The sequence below is a fragment of the Ictidomys tridecemlineatus genome, chromosome 15, assembly GCF_052094955.1.
Source record: "Ictidomys tridecemlineatus isolate mIctTri1 chromosome 15, mIctTri1.hap1, whole genome shotgun sequence".
NCBI classification, from domain to species: domain Eukaryota; kingdom Metazoa; phylum Chordata; class Mammalia; order Rodentia; family Sciuridae; genus Ictidomys; species Ictidomys tridecemlineatus.
The window spans coordinates 11,075,400-11,084,838 of record NC_135491.1 but is presented as its reverse complement, the minus strand read 5'-3'; the positions used below and the strand labels follow the sequence as shown (position 1 = coordinate 11,084,838).

At 61.3% G+C, this 9,439-nt stretch overlaps 1 protein-coding gene across 1 annotated transcript; it reads left to right on the top strand.

Moving 5' to 3' along the window:
* The first annotated feature begins 2,298 nt into the window (after window positions 1-2,298).
* Window positions 2,299-9,423, top strand: Ceacam19 (CEA cell adhesion molecule 19). The gene is made up of 7 exons (XM_078033336.1): window positions 2,299-2,473; window positions 2,960-3,328; window positions 6,776-6,920; window positions 7,022-7,062; window positions 7,398-7,483; window positions 8,886-8,939; window positions 9,370-9,423. Exons 1-7 carry the CDS (start codon window positions 2,431-2,433, stop codon window positions 9,421-9,423), a joined length of 792 nt encoding a protein of 263 aa, XP_077889462.1. The 5' UTR covers window positions 2,299-2,430.
* Window positions 9,424-9,439: the final 16 nt, after the last annotated feature.

Sequence of the window (9,439 nt, the reverse complement as noted above, 5' to 3'; positions counted from 1 at the left end):
ACAGTGGGGCACACCTGTAATCCCAACGACTCAGGAGGCTGAGGCAGAAGGCTCACAGGTTGGAGGCCAGCCTCAGCCACTTAGCCAGGCCCTAAGCAACTTAGGGAGACCCTGTCTAAAATTTTGAAAATGTAAATAAAAATTAAATGGGCTGAAGATGTAGCTTAGTGGTAAAGCGCCCTGATTCAATCCCCAGTATCAATAGCAACTTCCCCCGGCCCCACCCCACCCCACCCCACCCCTCCTCTGCAGGCTGATATTTAAAACAAGGAGCTGGATTTTCCTGCTCTACTCCAGGAACCCCGGTTTCTCAGCCCTGCTTCTCTGCGGTTCGTTCTGTTTTCCTCCAAATGTTGCCATCAGCCTCAGGTTGATGCCAACACGCTGGGCCACTCAGCCCTCACCTCCACCCAGTCTCAGGCCCAGAGGAGCAGCCCATCCCCTCGGGCTCAATCTCTAGGCCCAAGGAGCCCTTCCCTGCAGCATCCCTCCCATCTCATTGGCCAGCTCCCACACCGCCCAACCAATCCCAAGCCAGAAGAATGGGCCACCTGGAGGCTGGGAGGGGCCCGGAGGAAGGAAGGCTGTTGGTCTCCACTGCCTCTTGGAAGCTGCTTGGAAGACGTTTGAATTTTATTTTCTTCTTTTTGAGTTAATGACTAATAAATGTTTTATAATAAGCCTAAACTGTGTTTTAATAGTTGAAAATGAATCAGGAGAGGGAGGAAGGGGGAGAGGGAGGGGGGAGGGGAGAGGGAGGGGAGGGAAGAAAGAGAAGGAGAGAGGGGGAGGGCCACCGGCTTCTCCTTGCTCCGGGCCTTGCTCCCGGGCCTCCTGTGCACAGCCCCGTTCCTCCTCTGAGCCCTCCGCGAAGTGACCCTGCAGATTCCCATCCTCCAGAGGAGGAAGCGGGCTTCAGGGGCGCAGCCAGGGTCTTGTTAGGCCACGCAGCGAGAGACCAGGCGCCCGAGGCTGGAGGGCAGGCGGATGGCTGCTGACCCAGCGGCAGGTGCTCTGGAGCGTGGCCGGGGCTGAGGCTTCCTGGGGTTCACAGGAAGCTGGGCATCCCGTCTTGACCGCCAAGACTCGGGTGGCTGGAGTTCTTGACCTTTGTGACCAAGGACGCGGGCAGAAATGTCACCACAGGTAGCTCACAGGCGGGAACAAGCACAGCAAAGCGCTTGAGGCCGTTATCTTTGTGTGTAAATTTGTTTTTTCCTGGGGGGGGGGGCACCGCGCTCTGTTCATTGCATCTTTATCTGGTGCTGAGGTTGGACCCCAGTGCCCTGGGGGGTTGGGCTCCCTGGGGAAAGGCCACAGGAGGGGAGGGGGGCCAGCCCCTTCCCCAGGCCTTGGCTCTTCATCGTGATGTTGTCGTGATTTCATTTTGTAACCAGGTCTGGCCTCCAACTTGGGATCCTCCTGCCTCAGCCTCCCCAGTTGCCGGGATCACAGGTGTGCGCCACCCCACCCAGCACTCACTTTTTAATACAATTTAAAATGTACATTGAAATACATTAAGTATACTTAGACATTTTAAGTGGCTATTTAATTTTTTTGATATTTTCAGTGGCTATTTAAACTGACATTGAACTAGCCGATGTGGATAATCGCTACAATCTCAGCACAACCCAGGACCTTCCAGCGCCCAGGCTGTGTCCCAAACCAGAGGCAATTGATCCCTGGGGCTCCCCAGCCTGGCAAGCTCCTCCCTCACCCGGGACTTTGCAGCCCCCACAGGGCACCTCCGAGGCCGGCCCAGCCCTGCCCACCCCTCAGCCCTCCCCACCCGTTTCTATTCCTATTCCAGGTCTCCTCCGGAAGCCCCTGCCCCTCAGGCTAAGTGGGGTGTCCCCTGGGGCTCTCTGGGGTCTGGTCTGCCACAGGTGAGGATGGATGCAGGACCGTCCCAATCACTGTGTCAGAAGCACCTCCCAGCACAGGACGGGGCACCGGGGCCTGTGTGCCCGAATGACACAGCCGAGCACTTCAGAGTGAGCAGTCGCGGGTGGAACCCCACCTGGCCTCAGAGCGGACGGAGTCTCGGTTTCCTCATCGGTGAAGTGAGTGGTTTCTGGATGGGGTGGTGCATCAGGGCTTCTGCAGGGGGATGGCTGCCCTGGAGGCTGCGGGAGGGTCCCATCACTGCTGACAGTCACTTTGAGTGGGAAGAAGAGGCTGGAGGGCGGGGGAGGAGTCCAGGAGGCCCGGGAAGCTGCTCCCATCACCCTGGGAAACTGGTCTGACCGGTGCCTGGCTCCCATCTCGGGCACCGCGAGCTCGGGAGGCTGTGGAGGGGGCGCTGGGGCTGGGCTTCTCGGGCACCGGGAGTCCCACAGAGCCCCTTCAGACAGCGGCCCAGCCCTCTGGCCTCCTGGGGTCCCGCCTGTGGCCTTTGGCATCTCCGCAGGACCCCGGGGGACTGTTCTCATGGGGACTCGGAGCTGCTTCCCAAAGGGCCTGCTGCTCTCAGGTGAGGAGGGAGCCGGCTGGGGAGGGCGGCCCCCCGGCCCAGGGCTGGGTGTCTTCTAGGAAGGGAGGGACAATGACTGGGAAGATGAAATCCTTAGAGGAACGTCCATTCCCAGGTTGTCTGTAGAACATTCTAGAACCGTGGGGGCAGGAAGGGGTTGGTGTTTGACTCCCTGCTGTACCCCTGGTGACCAGGGGAAAGTGTCGGGGATGGTAACACGTCACCTGGGGTGGGCACCATGGCCAGATCCTGAGTGTGTCACACACCTGGAAGGAGCGGTGCCAGAAATGAACCCGGGGATCCAGGTGACACCGTAACCCCAGGGCAGGAAGCCCTCCTGGGCCCACGGGGGACACCACTCATCGATGCCAGCCCTGTTCCCAGTGCCCCGCGCTCAGGCTCTGCCCCCAGATGGAGATCTGGGGGGAGGGGAACGTCGGGGTCCCTCCCCGCGCCCCAACCTCGGGCCTCCCCTCCTTCCCACAGCCTGCCTCCTGGCCCTCTGGCCACCCCACGGCTCCCGGGCAGCCCTCCAGATCCAGAAGATTCCAGAACAGCCTCAAAAGAACCAGGACCTTCTGCTGTCCCTCCAGGGTGTCCCCGACAGCTTCCAGGACTTCACCTGGTACCGGGGGGCGGAGGCCCACGGGGGGACGATGCTCTTCACCTACATCCCTGGGCTGCAGCGGCCCCAGCGGCCCGGCAGCGCCCTGGGACAGCGCGACGTCGTGGGCTTCCCCAACGGCTCCATGCTGCTGCGTCGCGCCCAGCCGTCGGACAGCGGCACCTACCAGGTGGCCGTGGCCATCAACCCCGCCTGGACCATGAGGGCCAAGACCGAGGTCCGGGTGGCCGGTGAGTGCGGGAAGCTGAGTGCCGCCAGGCCCAGGCCCCACACAGCCCCGCTCCCTGGGCTCTCTCGTGCATGCACACACACTGATGGAGCACCTGCTGTATGCCAGGCCTGGCAGATGTCATTAAGCCTTCAAGCGCTTTAACTAAAGCGCCCCCAGAGTGTCTGCCTGTGACAGACCCCACGGAAGGCACCTTCTCAGTGACGCCACGTGCAGGGGTCCACCAAACCTTGATTGAGCGCCTCCTGTATGCCTGGTCCTGAGAAAGACACTGCATCTCTCCTTCCTGGTGGGCACAGGTCCAGGTGTGCTGACACTCAGGCAAAGCACGGGGGACAGGGCAGGGGACAGCAGCACCGGCCAGCTGAGCACTGCCCTCAGTGAGTTCCCCGGAGCGCAATTTCTCGCCCTCCCCCTCCAGGCCCGATGACCTGGAGCGTCCCACCCCGGGTCCCTGGTCACCACGTGGCTTCCTGGTCGTGACCCTCCAAAAGGTCTCCAGGGGATATGTCACCCCTGCTTAAGAGTCACTGCCCCACGGCGACTTGTCTCTACCTTAAACCGAGAGGCAGAGCCACTCTGTGTCTGTTACAGGTGGGGAAACCGAGGCACGGAGAAGCCATGGTTGACGAAGGAAGAGGAAACGGGACAGTGTGACACGGGGAAGGTCATCAGGGAGGCCGGGCGAGGGAGGCCGAGGAGAGAGGGGTGATGGCCGGGAGGTCACGTCCCCCAAATTCATATGTTGGGACCCTCACCCCAGGTGGTGGTATTGAAAGGGGGGACCTAGCCGGGTGCGGTGGCCCACGCCTGTCATCCCAGTGGCTCCGGAGGCTGAGGCAGGAGGATCACGAGTTCAAAGCCAGCCTCAGCAGCTCAGGGAGACCCTGTCTCTAAATAAAGTACAAAACAGGGCTGGGGGGGCTCCGTGCTAGAGTGCCCCTGGGTTCCATCCCTGGTACCAAAAAAAAGGTGGTGCCTTTGGCATTTGTCCCTGATGTTTGGTGACGGTGGGGAGGGACCAAGGACCTGGTACCACTGAGCTGTGTCCCCAGACCAAAAGGCGGGTCACTGGGAGGTGATGAAGCCAGAGTCAGAGCCGCTGCAGACGAGGTCAGGGCCCTTTCTAGAGAGACCCAGGAGAGCGGCTCAGCCCTGTCCCGCGAGGACCCAGCAGGAAGACAGCGTCCCCTACGGAGCCCAACCATGCTAGCCATGACCCTGGACTCCCAACCTCCAGAGCCGTGAGAACCACACTCCACGGTTTCCAAGTCACCTGGTGTAGGCTGCTCGGTTCCAGAGGCTTTAATGAGCCAGGACACGAGGGAACCCGCACAGAGGCCCTGGCAGAGGGAGCAGCAGGTGCCAAGGCCCTGGGGCTGGGCCGGCTTGGTGCATAGTCAGAGCACAGACAGCGGATGCAGAGGCTCCGAGGGGTGAGCAAGGCGGGTTTGGAGGTCAGGCGGGGGCACACGGCCAGGCTCGCAGGCTTCAGCTGCACCCCGTTCCCCTGGGGCATGAGCTCCCAGGAGAGCTCCCTCCCCAACAGCTGCTGCCTGTGGTCCCCCAGCAGCCCTGTAAGGATCTGTGCTTTTCCTTTGTTTTACAGAAGAGGAAACTGAGGTTCAGAGAAGCCCTCAGCTTACCAGAGGCAGCGTCTTCCAGACGTCCTCACTTATAGGCTTCATGTCCTAATTAATTAAGTGCCTTAGTCATTGTTGGAGAAACTCAAGGCAAAGGAAATAACAATGACAGTTCAGGTTGGGTGTCCCTTATGTGACCAGAAGTGCTTGGACTTGGGATATGTTTTGATTTTGGAATTCTGACATAAACACGATTAGGTGTCTTGGGGGTGGGACTCAGGTCTAAACAGGAAACTCTTATGTTTCACAGGCACCTGATGTACACAGCCTCCAGGGGTTTCTGCAATTTTTTTCTTTTTTTTTTTTTTTTTTGGTACCAGGGATTGAGCTCAGGGGCACTCGGCCACTGAGCCTCGTCCCCAGCCCTATGTTGTGTTTTATTTAGAGGCAGGGTCTCACTGAACTGCTTAGGGCCTCGGCTTTTGCTGAGGCTGGCTCTGAACTCCTGATCCTCCTGCCTCGGCCTCCCAAGCTGCTGGGATTGCAGGTGTGCGCCCCCCCCCCCAGCCCCAGTGCCGTGCTTTATGCAATTTTTCTGGGTGGAATTTTCCACTCGCGTTCTGTCGACTCCAGGAGCTCCCAGTTTTGGAGCATGGGGTGTAGATTTTCAGATTAGGGACATTCAGCCTGTGACAGTGACGTCAGAGCGGCCGGTGCACGTGCTGTGGCAGGCCCTTGGCAGGTTGACAAGGGCCGGAGCATGTGGAACCCGGAGGCTGGCGGGAGGGAGAGCCCTGGCGCTGCGGGAAGCCTGGGCCGTGGGGTGCGTGGGGTGCGGGGACCTTGGTGCTGAGACGGGCGGCTGCTGGCCCCACCTGCCTGAGTCACCGGCAGAAGCCACTTAATCTGATCTTGCCACCTGCAGGATTCGCCAGAGGAGAAAGCTCTCGGCCCAGGGCCAAAGGCAGCCTCTGGGCTGCAGAATGGGCTCCACTGAGCCGCCTTGCTGGGGACAATGGCCAGATAGGCCTGGACACCGCCCAAACCTGGGCGTGGGTGGCCCCCTGTCCCCTGTTACATTTTCAAATAGGTTTCAGACACTTGAAGTAGAAGAGGTTGAGAGAAAGGAATGAAATACACAAACCACGTGTTGATTCGATCACACAAATACACACAAAGGACACAGTCTACACGGTGACCCCTCCCACTGAGCCTGAGGTCAGGGCTCCCAGGGCCCCTCTCTTGGGGCTGCAGAGGGACCGTCAAGTGTCCAGGGGGCCTGGGTAGGACCCCAGCACCACGAACCCTCAGGCGAGTTGTCCCACCTCTGTGCCTCGGTTTCCTCGTCTGCGGAACGACACAGAACCCACCTGGGTGGACAGTGCGGGTCGCAGTCTTACTCCTGCTCCCCAGAAGAAGAAACCGAGGCACAGAAAGGTTGAGTAATTTGCCCTGGGTCACACAGCCAGCAGGGACTGAACCCCTGCGTTCTGACCTCAGAGTCGACCTGCTTAGCTGCCAGAGGGCTGGGGACCACAGGCGTCCAGCTTGAGAATAAAGCCTGGGAGGTCCCCAGGCTGGGGGTCAGGTGAGTGGGAGCCGGCAGACTCGGGGTCCAAGCCGGGAGGGCAGGTTCGAGAATCCTGCGAGTCCCCACTTCTCCCGCAGAGCGCAGCCAGCACCTCGGGTCTCCGAAGCTGGGAGTGAGGGACACAGAGCGGGCAGCAGGGAGGGGACACCTCGGAGGTCCATCTGGAGGGCAGCAGGTCCCGGGAAGCGGAGACCTCGAGGGGCGAGAGCGGGGACTCTGTGCCCTCAGGGCTGGCAGAGCCCCTGGGACATCACTGTCCTCTCTCGTCCCCTAGAGAAGCCTCAGAAGCTGCCGGCCACGTCCCCGCCCTTGGACGCGGGGCTCCTGGCTGCCACCGTCATCGGCTGCCTCTCCACCGGGCTCCTGCTGGCCGGCAGCCTGGCCTTCCTCCTGGTGACCCGGGGCTGCAGCGGCCCCAGGTGCGTCCCTGCTCCCCCGAGGGCAGGAGGGAGGGAGGACCGGGTGGCCCCCTGGCTTCTCTCCCCCCGCCACCCTAACGGGGCTCCCTCCTCCACCCCAGGGCGACCACCTCAGGGAAGCCGGAGCTGGGCCCCCGCGGCGGCGACACCGGTAAGCTGCCACCTCCCTCCGCCGTCCTCCCCATCGGGGCCTCCCTGGGGGCCTGGACTCAGCCCTGAGAATCCCAGGCCCCCCCCAAGCTGCTTCTCCTCCTTCTCGGTGGCTGTCCCTCCTGCCATCATGCGGGGGATCATCATGGGGAACCCAGGGTCCCCCCGGGGATTCCTGGATGCAGCTCCTCTGCTCCGAAGCCCTCCGTGGCTCCCCAGTGCCCTTGGGGTGCACCCACGTTGGCGAATGAAGGAGTCAACGGAGGGACGGGCTGGGCTGCTGGGGCCCCGTCACCAGCGGGTCCCCCCCTCCACCCTCTGCTTCAGGTGACAACAATGTGTACGAAGTGATGCCCTCTCCAGTCCTCCTGGCGACCCCACTCGGTAACACGGGGCCCACGAGCGCAGCCTCGGTGAGTCCCATCCCCATGGCCCCCTAAAGCCCGTGCCCGGTGTTTTGTTAGTTTTGGGGGACAGAACCCAGAGGCCCTTTACCAGTGAGCCACACCCCCAGTCCTCTTTATTTTTTATTTACTTTTTAAATTTTGAGACAGGGTCTAAGTGACTTAGGGCCTCACTTAGTTGCTGAGGCTGGCCTCCAACTTGCCATCCTCCTGCCTCAGCCTCCCAAGCTCCTGGGATGACAGGCGTGCACCTCAGTGCCTGGGCCCTGAAACCGGCTTCTAACAGGGCGCCTCTCCTCTGAGTTGCCACGGTGCCTGGGGCGCCTGACACCCAGTTTAGCCGCCCTCCACCTAACGGGGCTCCGTCCCCGCACCCCAGGGCGACCACCTCAGGGAAGCCGGAGTTTTATTTTAAAAATCGTGAAGAAAAGACCCTGAGAGGAAGTAGCTCTTGCCCCTGGCACGAGTGAGAACCCCGCTCACCTGGCCAGGCGCAAAGAATGCACCAAGGGACACAGGCCTGGCAAAGATCCAGGCTTTACTTTAAGGATGGTCTGGCAAGACGGGGTGGCTGGTGGTCAGGGACACACCTGGCACGACCAGTGTTTTACCCCCTGGAGGGCAGGATCCCTCCAGTTCCTCGTGGGCTGAGTGCTCTGGCTGAGCGCTCCAGGCTCAGTGCTCTGGGCTGAGTGCTGCGGGCTGAGTGCTGTGAGCTTAGTGCTCTGGACTGAGTGCTCTGGGCTGAGTGCTGCGGGCTGAGTGCTGTGAGCTTAGTGCTCTGGCTGAGTGCTCTGGCTGAGTGCTCTGGGCGCACAGTCATCCCCAACATGGCCTTGGTCTCCGTTTCCTGTTGGGTTGTTTAAAGAAGTGTCCCTTTAGTTGTCCCCACCTCCCTTTGTCCCTTGGATCCAGCGTCCTTTGGCACACACACCGTTCAGCTCTGCCCGTCGGGTGGGGGCTTCCTTTCCTCCTCCTCCCTCCGAGGGGCTGTGAGCTGGCCCACGGGCGTCACCTGCCACCAACTCTCCCCCTCTGGCCTTCCTTACACCCAGGTCACGTGACATGCAAAGGTGGACGCGTTTTATTCTGGAAACGGCCCAGTGGGCCCTCCTAGTCCCCGCCCGGGCGGGTGGCCTGGCTTCTTGTACTCTCCTGGACTTCCTGGGGGGGACAGTCCCCCTTCCACTGGGGCCACAAATTACTTAAATTTAATGAAAAGAGAAACTTTAAGAATGGAGGCCGAGGCTCAAGGGCAGGAGCCGCGTGGCTGACCCACCGAACACAGCCCCCAGGGGCTTCCCAGCCAGAGGGGCGGCGGGGACGTGGGATCTGGGCCTGCGGGAACCCCAGAGGTCCAAGGTCCCAGGGCGCCGTGGGGACCCAGCTCACCTGTGCCCTTTCCTCGCAGCCCCCGACCCTGCCTCTACCCTTGAGGCCCGAGCTGGAGGCCCACCAGTACCAGGTGTGTGGGGACCCAGACAACTAGGTTGGGACGGTCCTCCCTCTGCCCACCCCCCAGCTCCCCGGGGTGCCCTGGGCAAGCCCTCTCCCCTCCTGGGCCTGGAGTCCCCTCCTCTGCAGAACGGGGCCATGTCCTGGGACTTTCATGGGCAGAACAAGGCCCAGAGAGGGATAAAGGATTGCCCGGAGTCACACAGCGGGTCAGGATGCCAGTTGAGACCATTCCTGGGCCTGAGTCTCAGTCCCTCTCATCCCCTCCTGTGTGTCCTGTGTCCCAGTCTCCCTCTGAGTGACAGTCTGCATACCACTGTGTATGTCTGCCTCTGTCCTGGGCTCCCTCCCTCCGTCTCTCTCTCTGTCTCTCTCTCCACCTCTGTCCCTCCCACCTCCTTTCCCAGCTCCCCTCACCCTCGTCCTCCCTGTCCCCCCAGGACCTTCTGCACCCCGACTCCTCCCCTTACTGCCAGCTCGTGCCCAAGTCCTGAGCGAGGGGAGGGGACA

Bases quoted from the DNA above. Each gene is read 5' to 3' on its own strand.
- Ceacam19 (XM_078033336.1), top strand. From the start codon at position 2,431: ATGGGGACTCGGAGCTGCTTCCCAAAGGGCCTGCTGCTCTCAG. The intron at 3,329-6,775 runs GTGAGTGCGGGA...CTCGTCCCCTAG, and splicing joins GACCGAGGTCCGGGTGGCCG to AGAAGCCTCAGAAGCTGCCG. The intron at 7,484-8,885 runs GTGAGTCCCATC...CTTTCCTCGCAG, and splicing joins GGCCCACGAGCGCAGCCTCG to CCCCCGACCCTGCCTCTACC.